The sequence below is a fragment of the Arachis stenosperma genome, chromosome 1 (assembly GCF_014773155.1).
Source record: "Arachis stenosperma cultivar V10309 chromosome 1, arast.V10309.gnm1.PFL2, whole genome shotgun sequence".
Classification (NCBI taxonomy): Eukaryota; Viridiplantae; Streptophyta; class Magnoliopsida; order Fabales; family Fabaceae; genus Arachis; species Arachis stenosperma.
In genome coordinates this window covers 2,549,139-2,567,956 of record NC_080377.1, presented here as the reverse complement: position 1 = coordinate 2,567,956, position 18,818 = coordinate 2,549,139, and the positions used below count along the sequence as shown (strand labels likewise).

General features: G+C 34.6%; 1 protein-coding gene across 3 annotated transcripts; it reads left to right on the top strand.

Annotated features, from left to right (window-relative positions):
• Window positions 1-8,187: 8,187 nt before the first annotated feature.
• Window positions 8,188-17,031, top strand: LOC130964504 (alpha-1,3-mannosyl-glycoprotein 2-beta-N-acetylglucosaminyltransferase). 3 transcript variants are annotated; one of them, XM_057889885.1, is made up of 19 exons: window positions 8,188-8,639; window positions 8,836-8,947; window positions 9,028-9,078; window positions 9,184-9,271; window positions 9,853-9,915; window positions 11,811-11,845; window positions 11,925-12,001; window positions 12,097-12,142; window positions 12,270-12,332; window positions 14,080-14,146; window positions 14,255-14,323; window positions 14,423-14,492; window positions 14,599-14,660; window positions 15,232-15,322; window positions 15,576-15,669; window positions 16,059-16,121; window positions 16,220-16,258; window positions 16,339-16,509; window positions 16,591-17,031. In XM_057889885.1, the coding sequence occupies exons 2-19, from the start codon at window positions 8,879-8,881 to the stop codon at window positions 16,711-16,713; spliced, it is 1,341 nt and encodes a 446-aa protein (XP_057745868.1). In that variant the 5' UTR covers window positions 8,188-8,639; window positions 8,836-8,878; the 3' UTR covers window positions 16,714-17,031. The 3 variants fall into 3 exon arrangements, with proteins under 3 accessions (XP_057745868.1, XP_057745867.1, XP_057745869.1); XM_057889884.1 differs by having other exon boundaries at window positions 8,760-8,947; XM_057889886.1 differs by lacking the exons at window positions 8,188-8,639; window positions 8,836-8,947 and adding an exon at window positions 9,601-9,737.
• Window positions 17,032-18,818: the final 1,787 nt, after the last annotated feature.

Genomic DNA, 18,818 nt, shown 5'->3' with positions numbered 1-18,818 from the left:
GCCGCCACCCTTTTCTTCTTCTATTTTCGCGCTATCTTATCGCCACCGTCACAGCGCGAAGCCCTCTTCTCCTTCCTTGGCTCACCTCCAGTTCACGCCATCTTCTTTAATCTCCACCATCACTGTCGGCCTCTCCTCCACCCACCATCATAAAACCACCGAAGCCTTCTCGTGTTCTTGCCTCGAACCAGAACTCACCGTGATCGAGCACCTCTACTGAGCCCAGAGGAGCAGCGACGAGATCCAACGACCGAACGACGACGAGCAGTGGCGGTGACAAGGAGCAACGGTGATGGATTCCCTTTCCCTTCTCTTTTCCACATTTCCTTTCCCCTCTTCTTTCCTAAAAAGTGAAAACCCCCAACGTGATTTTCTTTCCCTTTTCCCTAGTCCTTTAGCCCCTTTTATATATATATATATATATATATATATATATTTTAATTAGAGATAATTTGGTAATAAAAATTAAAATTTTGGTAAAAAGAATGATTTTAAAACTAAGTTAAACTTTAGGGACGATTTTGTAAGCAAAGAAAGATTGGGGACGAAAAAAATTTTTAACCCCTACCTTAAGGACTGGACCAAAATCGTACTTAACCCTATTAACTATGTACTCAAGTGTGTAGCTCAAATTTTTTTTTTTGTTATGGTGTAATTAGTAAGTTTGTGCACTATCTATTCTTTAAAGAAGAATTTTGTGAATTTGAGCTTTATTTATGGATTTATGCAACATCTGAGTTTTCAATAGGGGTGGCAATGGGTAGGGTAGGGTAGGATTTGGATCCAACCCTAACCCTATCTGCGGGTTGAAATTTTTATATAAACTCAACCCTACTCTATTCGCGGGTTGAAAATATTCCAACCCTAACCATACTCGTTCTTGACCCGCGGATTCCCGATCCAACCCGCGAGTTACAAAAAATATACAACACTATTATATAACTTGATGATAATTTAAAATAGAACTGATTTTTATGTAAAAAAAAAATTAAATTATCAATTAATGATTTTTTTTAAGTGGCTAAGGATCTTTTGCATTTAGTGAGAGGTCTTTGATTCAACATCCACTTAAAACATATCTTTATATAAGTATATAATATAAGCATATATAGAGTGCGAGTTGGTCGGGTAGAGTTAAAGCTCAACTCGCACGCTATCCAACCTGCACGAAAATGCTACCCGCATTTTACCCTATTCGTCGTAAATTGGATTGGCAACTCTATCCAAACGGGTGGAATCGAATTAAGTACCCGCAAATAGAATACATATTACCATCCCTATTTTCAATGGCTTAATTCCTTGATCAATTTATAGCAGTAACGGAAAATACTACATATCAAATTATAAATCTAGACAGAACTAAAATAGTTCAAAAATTTATGAGAGAGAGGGTTAAATCGCGTTTTTGAATATTTTTTTTAAAATAAAAATAAATCTAAAAAAAGTTTATCAAGACGTTGGCTTACGAGCAACAGAAATAATATGTTAGAGTTGAATTTAGAAAAACTTTAAGTTCTTTTGTAGATAAAATAGATATCGGAGGCCTATTAAAATAAATATAAAATTTCGTTCTAAAGTAAATTAAAAGAAAGAGTTAAAAGAAGATACATAATACCGTATATTGGCTTGGTTAAGGTATGCTTACATTCAATTTCTAACAAGTATTTGAGAATTTCATTATATTAATCAAATGATATAATATAGACTTTATATTCTTAGAAGGGAAGCTGAATCCTTTTATAAATGCCTATTTTGCCAGTCGGAGGATATAGACTTAGGTTGTCTTGGAGATGTGTCGCTGCTTTTCCTAAATGATGAAACTTGTTGTAGCCTCACAGCGCCAATTATTCTGGAAGAAGTTAAGTCGGCTGTTTTTAGTATGCATTCTTTTAAGGCGTCGGGTCCTGATGGGTTCCAGGCTTTCTTCTTTAAAGAATACTGGAAGATTGTTGGTTTTGATGTTTGGACTTTGGTTTGTCATGCGTTCTCGGGTTTGGATATGGATCCAAGGATGATGGAAACTCTTGTGGTTCTTATTCCGAAGGTAGAAAACCCAATTTTCACGAAGGATTTTCAACCTATTAGTCTTTGTAATGTGGTTTACAAAGTTATAACGAAGGTCCTGGTTAATAGACTTCGTCCCCATCTCAAAGAGATTGTTGGGCCCCTTCAAGGAGGGTTTATCCCGAGGAGAGGAACTCCAGACAACATCATTGTAGCACAAGAGGTTCTCCATTTCATGAAGAAGACAAAGTCAAAGAAAGACACCCTGGCCTTTAAGATTGATATGGAGAAAGCGTACGATAGAGTGGATTAGAAATTTCTGAAACAAACCCTTGTGAGTTTTGGCTTTTCTCCTCCGACAGTCAATCTAATTATGCGTTGTGTCACTGTTTCCTCCCTGTCTATCCTCTGGAATGGGGATAGATTAAATAGCTTCACTCCGAGCAGGGGTCATAGGAAAGAAGATCCTATATCACCGTATCTGTTTGTGTTGTGTATGGAGAGATTGTATTGTTCTATTAATCAGCAAGTTGATAGTGGCTTGTGGAAGCCAGTTGCAGTTTCTAGAGGGGGTCCAAGAATTTCTCATTTGATGTTTGCCAATGATTTGTTTCTTTTCTGTAAAGCCAAAAAACAGCAAATTCAAACTGTAATGGTAGCTTTGGAAAGTTTCTGCAGAGCCTCTGGAATAAAGGTTAATATGGAGAAATCTAAAGCGCTATGTTCCAGGAATGTTTCAGCGACAAGAAAAGAGATTTTCACCGGAGTACTGTCCTCCATCAGATTTGTCCAGAACTTGGGCAAGTATTTAGAGGTGAACCTTAATCACTCTCGAGTGACACACGTAACTTTCAACGATGTTCTGGACAAGATTCGGGGAAGACTAGCCAGCTAGAAAGGGAGATTACTTAATAAGGCGTGCAGACTCTGTTTGCTCAACTTGGTAGTGACTGTGATTCCTACTTACCGCATGCAGGTATCTCTCTTCTCTAAAGGGGTAACTAATAAGATAGAATCCATGATGCAAAACTTTCTATGGAAGGGTCAAGTTGATGGTAGAGGCCTAAATCTAGTTAACTAGAAAGTGTTAGTCACCCCTAAGAAGTTTGGAGGTCTGAGAATTAGAGATCCTTTTTGTGCTAATATTGCTCTTTTTGAAAAGATAGTTTGGCAACTTTTTCACCATCCTGACAAGCTATGGGTTCAACTGTTGACGGAGAAATACCATTCTTCTAAGGATGATTGTTTCAGTCGGTCTCGAGGAAGCGGATCTTATATTTGGAAGAGTATATATCAAGTTTAGGATATCCTGAAGGAAGGTTTTATTTGGTGCGTTGGGAATTTGGAACAGAACTTTTGGTTTTCTAAATGGAGAAGAGAGGGGCGACTATGTCAGGAAATGGATTATGTTCACATTTCTGATTCGGATCTCAGGATCTTGGATCTTTGGTCATCTGGACAGTGGAACCTTGAGAATATCTACTCTCCTCTGCATCAGTCTCTGTAGAGCAACATTAACTCTTACAACCCGGATGTTCAAGCTGGTTCAGAGATCGGTTGGTGTTGGACTGGTGCGTCTTCAAAGGTTTATGATGCTCGTAGTGGTTATTTATGGATCAGTAAGAAGATGTTTGGTTGAGAGGATAGGGGTAATTGGCTTTGACTTTGGCGTCAACATGTTCTAGAAAAGCACAAATTTTTGGCTTGGCTATGTCTTCGGGAGGCTCTTCCTACTGCTGCATTTCGTTTTAGGAGGGGCATTTCGCACATGGATAGCTGTCCACGATGTTTCTCAAGTCAAGAATCGGTTTTACATTGTATTCGGAATTGTCCAAAAGCCCAACTAATTAGGCAAGCTTTAGGGATCTCCGATCAACCAGTGGATTTGATGAGTTGGTTCTTACATAATAGCAAACAATGTCCCTTTAGATTCTTTTCTGATCTCTGGTGGATTTGGCGTTCGAGGAATAACGAGATCTTTCATCCCCACGAGCATTGGACCACAGACAAGGTGATTGGTATGCCTTTGTCCTTAGAAAAAAGCTCCAAAATATTTTTGAGTTGCAATGACTGTCTATCCTCTCCACATTAGTGGCTCTTGGATTCCTCCCTCAGTGGGTACCTTTAAGATTAATTGTGATGCTAGCTATCCAGGCAATGGTGCTCGAGTTGGTTTTGCTTGTGTTAGCAGAGATTGAAAGGGAAGGTCGCAACGAGACTGTTTGTGAATAATTGAGAGTCGTAGCATTTTGCAAGGAGAGTTGTTTGCTGTTTGGAGAGGCTTTCTTTTAGCATGGGACTCGGAACAAAGAGACATTATATGTGAGACAGACTGTGCGGAGGCTTTTACTATTGTCAATAATTTACAGGATTGCTCTGGGTTTATTGATCCTTTGGTATTCAAAATCTGAGATATCATGTCCTGGAAATGGCGCGCTGATCTCCGATTGATCTTGAGAGATGCAAATGCAGTAGCAGACATCATGACAAAGACTGCAATGAGGATCCTTTTTCCCCAAGTGGAACTTCTGTTGCCTTAAAACAAGTTTGAGAGCAGTATTCACGGGATTGCCTTTCTTAAACAGTTTCTTGTTTATTTTTTCTTTCTTAGTTATTGTTTATTTTCTTTTAAATCACAAAAAAAATAATATAACATAGTATTTATACTAACTTTCTCAAGTTATTACAACTCAAAATCAATAATATGAGACATTTAGATATTATTTTTTAAAATTTTTTCAGATTAACCAATAATACATATCACAAAAATTTAAAAATTTTAGATATTATTTTATCATGTTTTTTCAGATTATGTAGTGATCACGATTAGATTGACTTACAACTTTAAGTATAAAGTTTTTTGTGATAATATCATAGAATTTATTATATAAATCAAGTTACAACATTGAGTACAAAATAAACTTTCTAATACTTTTTTTTTTAGGATTTTTCTGGTAACATTCATCTGATTTGATTTTTTAAGTCAAAATGCATCAACTTCAACCGTCAAGTTTCTTTGGTTCTTATCAACATAAGCAATTCAACGTGAAGATTCTAAATTTATGGAGGTGCTATTAAAGAACTTGTTGAATCAGTTTATGTCATCTTATAATGTGTTACGGATTGCCCTAGGCTCAATCTGCCTACTCGCCGGGTCGGAGCGCTATCTCCGGCCCAGACCTAAACCAATAATAAAGGAATCCTACGGGTCGATCTTCGGGTACCCGACCCGGGCAGCATATGGCCACGCTTTTTGTGCAAACCAAACCACCTAGCTGAAACGGTCGGGTCAGAGTCATTGGGACCGGACCCGAATCCCCGACCCGACGGTTAGGACCGCCAACGCTTCTCCACGTGAGTGGGAGCAGTACAAAGCATCCTGGACAGTGGGCCAGGTCACCTTTAGGCCCACCCAGCATGGTATATAAGGAGAGAGGTCAACACTCCCCCAAGGTATACATCATTTTACCTAATTTGGCTACCAACACGTACAGATACTGACTTGCTCGTCGGAGTGTCCTTGCAGGTGCCCCCCCCGCTCCGCACGCTCCCTCTGACGTCATCGACACCCGAACCGTCGCTCCACGTCACTCCAAGGTCTCACCCGTTCCCCCCGTGTCTAAGCACTCGACCTCTCCAGGAATCGAAGTCCCTAGGTAACGAACATTGGCACTGTCTGTGGGGACCCTGTAGACATGGAGCGACCCCCCACGTCGGAGGAGCTTCGCGAAGGTGGCGGGGCCCGCTTGAGCCGGGCAAGCTCGACGGCCCGCATCGCCGAACGCCCCCGCTCCTCCGTGCAGCGAAGGTGTGGACAGTGAGAGAGTGGTGGTGGTGGGGATTTGACAAGTGAAGAGGAAAAGTGAAACTATTACCATAAAAAAGAAAGATAATAGATAATAAAGAAGGAGAGAATGAGAAGAGGAAGATAAGGTTAAAGAGGAGGGGAGCTGGGGAGGGCCACCGCACCCCGAACTGAGGCGGCGGCAGCAGCCCTCAGGGAGACTTCATGCTTTCCTTCCCAGGAAAGAAAGAGAGTAGGGTTATGCTCCGTTTTTGTTTCATTCATTAAGATTCTGGATGTTCTTTTTATAACACTTTTGGATGTTCATTTTATCATAGTATCGAATGTTCTTTTTATAATAGTTTCGGCTGTTCATTAAGGCCATTTTTAAAATGGACTACGATATACATGTTGTGATGCCACTGACAAAGGAAACACTATGATATCTCCAAAATTTTTTTAAATATTACAGATTTGATGTTTCTTTTCGTCCAAAAAGAATATGAACGAGAAAAAAAAAACTAACCACATTGAGAATAATATGTGTTGCACCTTAAAAAGTATTATATGCAAATAAAAAAATAAAAAAATGAAAGAACCACATGTATATGTGGTACAAAAATAAACTAAGAATTTTTAAAAGAATTGAATAAAAACATGAATCTATCAAGTTGCTGTGATTTGTTTACTCCACAAGTTACACTAGAAGATTGTGTAATCAAAATATTTTGTAGATTATTGTTTTCTTCCATATCAACTGCCTCGTTTAAAAAATAAATTCATGTTATAAAGAATATTAAAAAGAGTATCGAAAAGTATATATACAAAAGAACATCCAAAAATCTAATACTTAAGAAACATCCAAAATATCACGAAAAAAACTTTAATCTAAAGAAATATGCGAAACTTAATAAAAAAAACATCCAAAAACATAAAAAGAGTTCCAAACGTAATAAAAGAACATTCAAAACCTAACTAACAAAAATTATTCAAAATTATTTTAAAAATATCCAAAACCTCGCAAACAGAAACATCCAAAATGATTGAAGAAGGAACATACGAAACATAACAAAAGAAAACATCCAAATCCAAATAAAATAAACATCCAAAATATAAAAAAACCCACTTTAAAATAATTGTAAAATACATCATAAACCTTTTGAGGAGGAAGAAGATTAACAATCTCAAAATTCTCTTCAAGAGAAGGATAATTCACAGACACGAAAATATCTAGAAAAAAAAAATCATAAAAGCACAACCAAAACATTGAAAAAGAAACTTCAAACATGACGTAAAAAAAATATCCAAAATCTAACGATCAATAAACATTCAAATTCATACTAAAACATCTAGTATATACAAAAAGAAACATCCAAAATACTTGCTAAATAAACATAGAAAAACTAAAAAAAATATCTAAGCCAAATCGAAATGTGAACCATTAGATAAGATAAAAAAAATTAAAACATTGAAAAAAACATCCAAAAAAGAATAAAAAAATTTAAAATCAACTAATTAATAAAACATCCAAAATATACTAAAAACAACCACTATATAGCAAAAAAAAAAAAAAATCCAAAATGCCTACTATATAAACATAGGAAACCTCATTAACAAACCATACAAAACCAAATAAATGAGAAAAAAAAATAAAGACAACAATAACCAAAACGTTAAAAAAGAACATCCAAACTTGACCTAAAAAAAATATTCCTAATCTAACAACTAATAAATATCCAAATTTAAAGTAAAAATATACATTATACAATAGAAAGAAACATCTAACATACGTGCAAAATAAACACATAAAATTTAAAAAAAAATCACAACTAAAAAAAAGACACATTCAAAATCTAACAACCAATAACTAATTCAAATTCATATTAAAACATCCAAACTATAAAAAAAATCCAACATACTTGCTGCATAAACATACAAAATCTGAAAAAAAAAAATCCAAACTCAAACAATACAAACATTTAAACCAACACAAAAAAATCATCCAAAATTTTAAATATATGTGCATTTAATTATACAATACTACATAACTAAAATAATTATTTTTTATATTAGTTGTATAAATAATTATTTAAAAAAATAAATATAATTGAATAATTATATAAAATATTTTACACTACATTAAAATTAATGTGTACAAAATTATATTAATTTTTCAATTTTAATAAATACAACCTAAATTTTAAAAAATTTCCTTCTTAAATATTTCAAAACATTTTTAACTTTTAAAAGTTACAAACAGCACATTATCATTTTTATTTCATAAACATAAAACAAAATGATTGTGATTTTTCTTTAAAAATAAAAAAAAATTATTGTAATTTTGAAAAACCCATAAATAACTCTTTGAAAAACTTTGCTAAACCAAAACTTATTACATTTCTGCCAATGTCGCTCTCTCGATCTCTGTCTTCCAAAGATAGGCTGAGTTCCGTCGCCAACAAAAGTCACACTTTCACTCCGATATTCAGCCGCAGTAGCTAATACAAAACGTCTCTCTCTCTCTCTCTCTCTCTCTCACACACACACACACAGAAAGCAAAAAGATCTCTCAGAGGGAGACGGTACCTTACAGCTGCAACAATTGTAGTAGTCACCGTTGCCCTCGCTGGCGGCGTCGCGGAGTTCGTGACGGATCCACGAACGGCAGTGAAGCCGTTAATCGCGACTGCACGGGAACGAAGAAGACGAATCGCGACGGAAAGGAGACGGCTTCACTTGGCTCTGGTAGCTTCAAGATCGTTCGGACGGCGGTTTCTCTCTGCCTTACTCTCTCTTCCTCTCTCCAATTCGCCGGCGTCAATCCCCTTTCGTCGGAACCAAACGGAACAAGGTTTCTCCCTGTATTTTAAAATTTTTGTTTCCTTTAGAAATATTCGTATTATATTAAATAAAAAAAAACTGTTATTTATATTTTCCTGGATGTTGACAATTGAGCTTGAGTTGACTCTAGGATTGACCGTAGTTGATGAGACTGTGTACGAGAAGTTGCCTTTGTGATTAATCTCAGAAGAATGCTTATGCTGTAGCCTCATCTGGTGTGCGATAATTCCAAATTTCGGGTGAAAGCAGATGGCGAAAAATTTCTGCGATTCTCGGATCCTTCTCTTGGTTGCAGCTGGTGTTTTCATCTACATTCAGGTTTTTCCTCTTCCTCTCTAACCCTAACTAAACCTGTGTGTTTCCCATGGCAATGTAACATGTAGTTTCCATTTGTTCAGATGAGGCTTTTTGCAACACAATCAGAATACGCTGATCGCCTTGCCGCCGCTGTAATTGCACTCCGCTACCATATTTCATGTTAACCTATGTTTTGTACAGTATCCTAATTAGTATTTGGTGGATCATTGACATCAGTGTTTGTCCTTGTTGCATAGATTGAAGCTGAAAACACTTGTACGAGTCAAATGCGATCACTGATAGACCAGATTAGCTTGCAACAAGGACGAATTGTGGCCCTAGAAGGTTCCATATACTTTTATACATGTGATAAAGTAGTAATCTTGGAGTATATTTTCTTAAGGTTATCTGCTGTTGCATAAATATGTTAGCCACATTCAGTGTTCACCTCTATTAACGAGGTTAAGTATTTAAAGAGGTGTATTAAAATTTCTCAATCTAACTGAAGAAAATGTTAATAGACACAAGTCACAACCACATGCCTCTAGCCATAGTCAATATCTGAACTTAAATGATTGGGATCTTAAAATTCATATGCAATCAACTTAGAACAACCAGTGTTTCTTGTTCTCTGAATTAGAGAACCAATTGTGATTACATAGTTTCCTTTTCAGTTTTCATCAAAGGAAACGGCCAAATAACTTCCTAATGCAGTTGTCACAAGGGTTTTACAAGATTTGTCAAATATCAATCATACTAATATTGAAATGGAACAAATAGTATCACATTTGAAATATAAAATTATATAGAGGTGAGCTTATGCTCATTAACAGTTGCTTTTATTATTTATTTAGTCATAATGTGCACATAACATATATTTATTTATTTATTGTCATGTTCCGTTTTTTGTTCTTGGGTTTTTCCAGAAGAGAGGAATCGCCGAGATCAAGAATGTGGACAGATGAAGTCTCTTGTTCAAGATCTTGAAAGTATGTTATGATAAATAATAAGTTCCTCCCCTCTCCTCTGGCTTCTTAATTTCATTTTCGGTTCAAAATTTAGTCATTAGCATAGTGCCATTGTTGGTTTAACAAGTATAGAGTATTTTGGTCCCATTTTCTTTGCATATGTTATGAGATGATGGTTATTTACAAGAAGGCAAGTCTTTTCCCCCTTTCTTTCTACTCACATAGAATGTGGCCTTTATAAAGGAACATAAATGTTATTATGGAAGCCAAGTGAATTAAAAATTCTGAAGTAGTACTCACTATTCTCAGTGCTACCCTCTTGTTTTGAAGGCAAAATTTTTCAATGTTTTTTGGTAGATTGGAGAAAAATAAAATTTCAGCAATCAAACTTTCCTGAACATTTGATTTTATTCTCAAATTATGTGTGGGGATGTGGACAGTAGGACCAGTAGTTTTCTTTTTGGGCACATTGGGGAGGAAAAAGGCCCTGAGAATCAGCAACTATTCGGGGAAAAATGTGAGTAGTTAACAAACCAATGACAGGATACTATAGGTAATACCAACTAGCTGGATAAGACTTAATTGTTGATGTTGTACACATTCACCATAGGTTAGATGTCTACACACTAGTTCATTTTGCTTTACTCCTACAATTTAAAGAGTTTGTAACTTGAACCTGAACTTCATGTTTTGTTTCCACCCCACCACACAATTTCTATCTTTTAGTTATTGCCTTGCAAGGAGTTTTTGATCTTTTTCTACAAAAGATGCTTTCCAAACGGTGACAGAGTCTTCTCATTAAATTCTTGGGATGTGTCCCATCTCCCATCTGATGATTATTTCACCACATTATAAAAGACTTATCAGTGAACCAGCTTGCTAGCAAGTGTAATATCAAAACCTGTAAAAGCTTCATCTACTAGTTCAGATTACACACTCCATTGTTCAAGTTTTCTTGCACCCGTCTTGAGTCCTAGTGAAAGTGACAATGATCAAGGATATCAGTTAGGGCTTTCCTTTCCTTGTTTCTCAAAAGAAGATAAATATACTTTGAAATCTCCCATAACATAACAAGCCATGGTTCTTGTGGATGATCAGCTATTGTACATAATTTCTTCCAAAGCTTATCTCTACTTGCCATTTTGGGAATGTGTTGATGAAGTGACAAGAAGAATCATCTCACTCCTAGGACTTTAGCATGGATAAAACAACAATGGATTTTGAGAATATTTTATTTGAAGGGCCTATGTCCCAAAGCACTAAGAAACCGCACTCGCACAACTACCATGAAAACGCCAATTATTTTACAAAAATGCATTATTTTTTGTTTCATTAGGAGCCACAATGCCAAGCCGTTGTTGCTAATCAGGTCACATAACAGGAAAAGGCTAGGTTCTTGCCTTCCTACAATTCAATGAAAAAGAGTTCATAAATTAGGTGCAAGGAGTCAATTACTGCTTATCAGTTGGACTTTAGAACCAAGTCAGCCTCAATAGCAGTTTCACCACAAACCATAGCTACCTGAACATCATTTGCATTTTTTGTGGTATGCTTGCCATCGTGAAGGGACATCAATTAATTATCCCATTGCCCTCCCACTGGAAATTTCCCTCTGTTGCCATTCACCACTCCACCAAAGTTGATAGGTGTCAAGCTCATGTGAACTTACAATTGTGTAATTGATAACATCATGTTGAATTTTTTAATTTAAGCAATATTATGGATAGGGAACATAAAATTCTTTGTTACACAATGTGCATTCCACGTTATTTGTAGGTGAATAAATATAAAGTGTAAATGCAAACATATCCAGCGGTTCCATGTTGAAAGTGTTATGACTTGTGAATATTTCAGTGAAGATTTTTTTGTTCTGTGGCATATCTTGGAATTTAACTTTCTGTAAATATAAATTCCAGGAAAAGATGTGCAGAGGCTGATCAACAAAGTTCAGGTTGAGTGCAAGTGTCTGCTTGAGTTTTCTATCTCATTTTATTGAGTTTATTGTGTGATCTTCTTTCTGATTTGTTTAGGTTCCAGTGGCAGCTGTTGTGATCATGGCATGTAATCGCGCTGATTACCTAGAGAGGACTATCAATTCTGTATTGAAGTGTGCATCATATTTCAACAGATTTACTCATCTTTTATAGTTTATTATACTGGTATTTATTTGACTGGCTGAGTCATAATCTATGTTTTCTACAGATACCAAAAACCCATTTCTTCAAGATATCCTCTATTTGTATCTCAGGTATTGTACACTTCTTGGCTTTCTGCACTTCTCAGGAGTTTTGTTGTAATTAAACTGAAATGGTTAATCATTTCATTATTTTGCAAACAGAACATACTGTTGATCATAGTCCTTTATTTTTGTTCAGGATGGATCAAATGCTGATGTTAGAAGTAAGGCATTGAGCTATGACCAGTTGTCCTATATGCAGGTATATATACATTTACAGAAATCAGCTGCACTACGAGAATCCTCAGTTTGTTTGTATATTCTTAGTTTAAATTGGAAATTACTGGTATTTTGTGTTTATTTAGCTCTTTTTTAGAAATGATAGTCAACTGCATTGTGATGTTTGTGATCTAGTTATTATTGCGGATTATGTTAAAATCCATGATTAACCAAGAAAATAATAGAGTAAACAGTAACTCAGCAGATGAGAGAAAGAATATATTATTCTTATGTGATATATCTTACATGAGAGGAAAACTTATTCTTATGTGATATATCTTACATGAGAGGAAAACTAGCATCTATTTATAATAATAGTAAAACCCTAATACTAATAAGGAGACAATGATAAATATCAATGCACTCCCAAGAGATCATATTTGATACAACATGATTCTATCCCTAACAGATTAGTTCATTACTGAGTGTAATTATAGTATAAATTAAGATATTAGTGTGCAGGCTACGATAAACAATTCTCTGAAATATGGGACTCGCTTCCAATTTGACGTTACATTGCCTAAATATACAAATTTTCAACATATTCCTTACTGAGAACTCAAGGCATCTCCAATTTCTGGCTCTTGCTAAGTGTACTTGCTATGGATACTTTAAATGGAAAGTTTTGGTATAAAATGTAAAGTAAATGCTAAGTTTTTTAAGTTTTCATTGCATTCAATGCATTTGAAAAACCAAATTTTTCTTCTGTTACTCTCTTAGTCAATGTGCTTGTACTCATTTGTTAAATCCTTTTTTTTCCAAACTAAAAATTCCAAAACTACTGTAACAACAAAACAACAACAAAAAAGCCTTAGGAAAAAGTAAGATATAAGCTACTAATTTGTTTTGATTGATTGATTGGAAAATGAAATACTAAAGATTTTGAATTTGGAACTACTCATTTAACCATATTTCGGTGCTGGAGCCCTACCCTTACATAAGGATGATTCCTTTCCAAATTTGGTGGAATAGATGAATGGTGGTGTGCCAGAGATGTAAAACCAATCTCGTTCTTATGAAATTATTTGGGATAAAATCACATTTCCTTTTCTGAAATTGTATCGGAGAGGATGTCAGTTGGTCGTGTGGCACACACTTTCACTATGATCTTTTAGGCACCTACTAGAAATCAAACTAATAATACATCCTTGTTCAGAACAAGGAAGATGTATACAGTTCATTCAAATTCTATGTTTACTATTAAGATAGAATTCAACTTACACACTACAGAGGTCAGACCTGACAATCATTTATATGGTATAATTCTTCTAATAAAAATTTAAATTTCAAAGAAAATTAGGGTGAACCTATCCATAATCCATTGTTCGCATTTCAAGCGCAAAGGGCTGACATATGCAGGGAGTGTTTAATTGAATGCTGTTACCAAATAACTCGATCCCTTTTGGAGAGATTTCCTTTGCATGACGTGATAGCAAAGTATTTCTTTTTCTATGACTGATGGTATTAGGAAAGAATTATGAAAAATTTAGATACTTGATTTAGAATATTAATGGTTTGCTGTGAAGCTTTTGATATCCCTTTAAGGGATATTTTTAGAAACCACTGGAATTATGTTTCTCTAAGGGTTTTTTATTGAGAAAAAGAAAGGTTGCTATAAAAACTTGACAAGGATGAAATTACTTGAATCTATTTTATTTGTGATTACTGAGCTACATAAAGCTTTGATGATAAGGAACCAAGCTTTGGTTACTAACACTAATTTGATTCAGCACTTAGATCTGAAACCAGTTCAAACTGAAAGACCAGGGGAGTTAATTGCTTACTACAAGATTGCACGTAAGAAAAATTTCCGTGCTCTTCATCTCTTCTGTTTTATATTCTCTACTTGCGGAGATTATTCCACAAGAATTCTACATTTCATTTTTTACATTGTGCCTTTATCAGGTCATTACAAGTGGGCTCTAGATCAGCTGTTTTACCATCATAACTTTAGCCGAGTAATCATTCTTGAAGGTGAAAAGGGCTATCTTTATCACAACTTTTTTCTTCTTTCTTTTTTCATAATTGGTAAAAACATATGAAACCTGATTGGGTATATTTGTTTAATATCAGATGACATGGAAATAGCTCCTGATTTCTTTGATTATTTTGAAGCTACAGCAGCTCTCCTTGACAAGGATAAGTATGAATCTAAGAAGAATCAAATGATGAATTTATTTTTTTCTGATTCACTATAAATGTATTTTAAGACGGCAGAAGCTGTTTATAGATAGCATTATGTATTCTAGGTCAATTATGGCTGTTTCTTCGTGGAATGACAATGGACAGAAGCAGTTTGTACATGACCCATGTAAGTTTGTTACATTTTATGGCTCTATACTTCATTTATAATACCCATATGGTCTATGGAAAACAGGATTTCAAAACTTTAGCTTATTGTTTATCATGGTAGGACATACAGATAGCAAAGTAGTAAAGGTATTATTGTAGATTAGCTAGTGCAAGCCCATGTCCATTGATAATGTATGAGTATGACTACTGATCCTCACTAAATGAGGATAAATATAATGAATTAAAGGTAACTGATAAGATTGTTTCCTCAGTCAGATGACTAAATTAATTCACAATATATTATAAAGAGATCCTAAGATTTTATAAATATATTTTTATTCTGTAGATATAATAAGAAATCCTAAAATACTCTTCATGTTTTGGTAATGTCGTATGACTATGGCTGTGTTGTGTTGCGGTTGTCAAAAGGTGATGTACTTAGTTGGCTGATACAGAATGCAATCAATGGTGCCACAACTAGGATGTTGTGCCTGCACTGCATTGGTGATGTTCAATTTAAAACACTGTTTGAGATATTTTAATAATTTCTATTGCTCTTCTGATGAATTCTTGCTTGATCTAATCTTCAGATGAACTTTATCGGTCAGACTTCTTTCCTGGGCTAGGATGGATGCTTGCTAGATCTACATGGGATGAACTGTCACCAAAATGGCCAAAGGCATATCCTTAATATTTGAGTGTTTATTACTGTTTGTGCCATATTAATGTTTTATTTGGATTTGGAGCATTACAGAGAAGGAAATCTTAGTCAATAGCCATTCTTATTTCTTGAGATATATTTGTATAATGTATATCCAGAATCTAGATCATGTATAATCTTTTTTTTCAGGAAACTGCTTGTCACTGGTCCTTTAGTTACAGTAATATCATATTATCATCTATGTATTTGGAATTTTCTTTGACAAAATTTTACTTACTGGGATGACTGGTTGAGGCTAAAAGAGAATCACAAAGGACGACAGTTTATCCGACCGGAAGTATGCAGAACATATAACTTTGGTGAGCTTGTAAGTTTTCTAATTTTACTTTGAGGATACCTTTTCTATTAAGTGGTCTTAGGCTGAAGCTTGTAAAAAGTTCGGACTTCTATGCTATGAATTCAGGATTTTCAGGATATTCATGTTGACATGTATGTTATAAAAACAATCCTAGGGCCCATCTTAGTAAATAGCTTATTTAAGCCCTTAGCTAAAAGAAACTTTTTAGAAGTAATTATGAATAACTTATTGACAAAAGAAAACTAAGAATATCTTCTCTTTAGTTTTCGTTAACATTTTTCTGTTGGTATTTTTCCATGTTACTACTACCCTTGTATTAGTGTGAAGGCAGTGCAAAACGTCTCATATACTTGCACCTTATGTGTTGACACACTTTCTAACTCCTGTAATTTTCATAGGGTTCTAGTTTGGGACAATTTTTTAGGCAATATCTTGAGCCAATCAAGCTGAATGACGTCCAGGTATTCATATGTTTTTATAGAAAATGGTCCTAAGAACACGTTTCCCAGAGTATGATGTTACATTTATTACCTTTTTTCTACCTTTGTATTGTTGGTAGGTTGATTGGAAGTCAAAGGACTTGAGCTATTTGCAGGAGGTGAGATACTGCTCTTTGTTCATGAACGCGTATTTAGAAGGAATATCGTGTTGCTTTATGAATTTGTTCTCTCTTTACAGGATAAATATGCCCAACACTTTGCTAACATTGTTGCCAAAGCCAAACCTGTCTCTGGAGTTAACGTGCTTCAAGAGACGAATAATATAGATGGCGATGTACGTATCAAGTATAGAGATCAATCAGACTTCGAATACATCGCTGGTCAATTTGGTATATTTCAAGAGTGGAAGGTAATTCAACTGATTTTTTCCCCCTTGACTGGGAAACGGAAAGCATTGTGAATTTGACACAAGTTTTACTCTTACTTCCAGGATGGTGTGCCCAGGACAGCCTACAAAGGAGTAGTCGTTTTCAGATATCCGTCCACAAGCGGTAGGCGAGTATTCCTTGTTGGTCCTGAATCTTTGAAGCTACTCCGGATTAAAGATTCATAGACCAGAGAGGATTTAATCTTCCTTGCGAGAGACTTGTCATTTTTTTTTTTTCGGATATCAACAATGGTTTTGGAAAGCAATTGATACCGAGCTTTAAAATGACGCGCTGTATAAATACTCATCAATGTCAAAATCCACTGCTCTGAAACTGCATACGTTGAGTGTGCCGCGCTGCAAATTATGACCACAGTCCCATGTATCTTGTAAGATGTTTTATTGAAACTATTGTGGCTAGCACTGATACACTGGGTGGCCATTTTTGGTTTTATCTTAACTTATCAAACATTATTGGCCTTGATAATCTTTAGATTTATATCCCTCGTTGCTTGTGAAAAGCGTGGTATTGTACTGGTTATGATTGTTAGTATTATACAACCGATATAAACTTGTTACATGAGCAGGGAAATCTTCATTGAAAAGCTAAAAAAATTTCTGCTTCTTTATACCAAACAGTTGCCTCCAGTAAATTGCTGCTTATGTTTTCTACCTCTGGTAATTGCCCTCGATGTAATGGAAATGATGAGAATGCCCTTCATGTTTTCCGTGATTGTTACTTTTGCTAACTAGATTTGTTTACACTTCTTCCCCTAGCAAGTGTTGGTAACCCTCTTTTGCTTAAATTTTCTCTAGCTCATCACAACTTTGCATAACCATGTTGTGATAAGACTATGAAACCATCTGAGGCTGATCTCCCAAGATCTGTCTCTCTCCCTCCAATATTTTTGTTTAAAAAATACTATATGTATATAAAAAATTAATTATTAAATTAGATATTATGTATTTATATATAAATATATATTATATTTAACTTATTTTTAATACTTATATTATATTTTAATATATATTTTATACAAATAATTGATTTAGCGATTGTTTTTTATCAATTTGATAATGTCTTTTATTTGATATTTAATTTTTGTCCAATTTAATTTTTTAATAATTTTTAAATATTTTAAAAAATTTTAACTTTTATATTTTTAATTTAAAATTAATAATTTAATTCTTTTAATAATTAGCTAATAACCGTAACAAACGCTTTAGCTTTTAGTATATACGTATTATCACTGTCACCACACCACCTCTGTATATGTTCCACCTTCATGCCTTATCATTTGCGTATGTTTCTGTGTTATTGAAACCATGCAATATTACACGGACAAACAAAGCACACGGCTATGACCCAATGTATTTTGAACAAAATGGGAAAAGTCAAATCTTTCTAAATCTTTGTTATTTCTTGGAAACTGCTTAAAGAATGAAAATCGCATCATATTATAAGTTAATACTCAATTAGGATCGGATTTAATTTGACTTAAAATTTCAATAAATTTAAATTCGATTTCAAAATTTATAATAGTAATTTATAATAATTCTTAAGCTAATTTTCATTAATGACGTGTTGATTTGGTACATTAATTTGTTGTGATTTGGATCTTTCATTCAGATTTTATGTGATTAAAATTCATTAGAACTCTAAAACCTTAATTATTGCTCCAAGAGCCGCAAAATTTTCAAATTAAATTTTGTTATTATCGTCTTCACGAGGATATTAGGAAGCCAATCAAGCTTTTAGGAAGTCTAGTAAATCTTAAATTACATAGAATTTAGACAAAGAATTAGAATCTCAGCAAATTAACGTACAAAATCAACGCACTATTAAATGATTACAGTATTAGAGTAGCACAAAGTCATATTATTTTGAAGCAATAAATTCTTTCATTGTCTCTGACCGAAAAAATTAAATAAAACATTACACACCCACACACTTTCTTGGTCGCTTCCATGGTTGTTGAAAAAAATTTAGTGTAACACTGAACAACCTAGACCCTTGAAAACTTATAAATCATTCAAAACGACCTTTGCCCTGAAATTTGATATTTGAATAAGTCCAATCGTAAATCATACCCTCAACAACCACAGAGACCCGGTTCACAATACTGTCACTTGGAAAAAAAAATATTTTTTTTACGTTATTTTTCAATAGGTTAATGACTAATTTATGGTAGATCCAAGTTCTATTATGGCTTTATTGGTAGTTAATAGGATGTTGTATGTATAAAACGGAATTCAAACTTTGGATACTTACTTAAGTGGATAAATAAACT

Bases quoted from the DNA above. Each gene is read 5' to 3' on its own strand.
- LOC130964504 (XM_057889885.1), top strand. From the start codon at position 8,879: ATGGCGAAAAATTTCTGCGATTCTCGGATCCTTCTCTTGGTTGCAGCT. The intron at 8,948-9,027 runs GTTTTTCCTCTT...CCATTTGTTCAG, and splicing joins GTGTTTTCATCTACATTCAG to ATGAGGCTTTTTGCAACACA. The intron at 15,670-16,058 runs GTAAGTTTTCTA...TAATTTTCATAG, and splicing joins CATATAACTTTGGTGAGCTT to GGTTCTAGTTTGGGACAATT.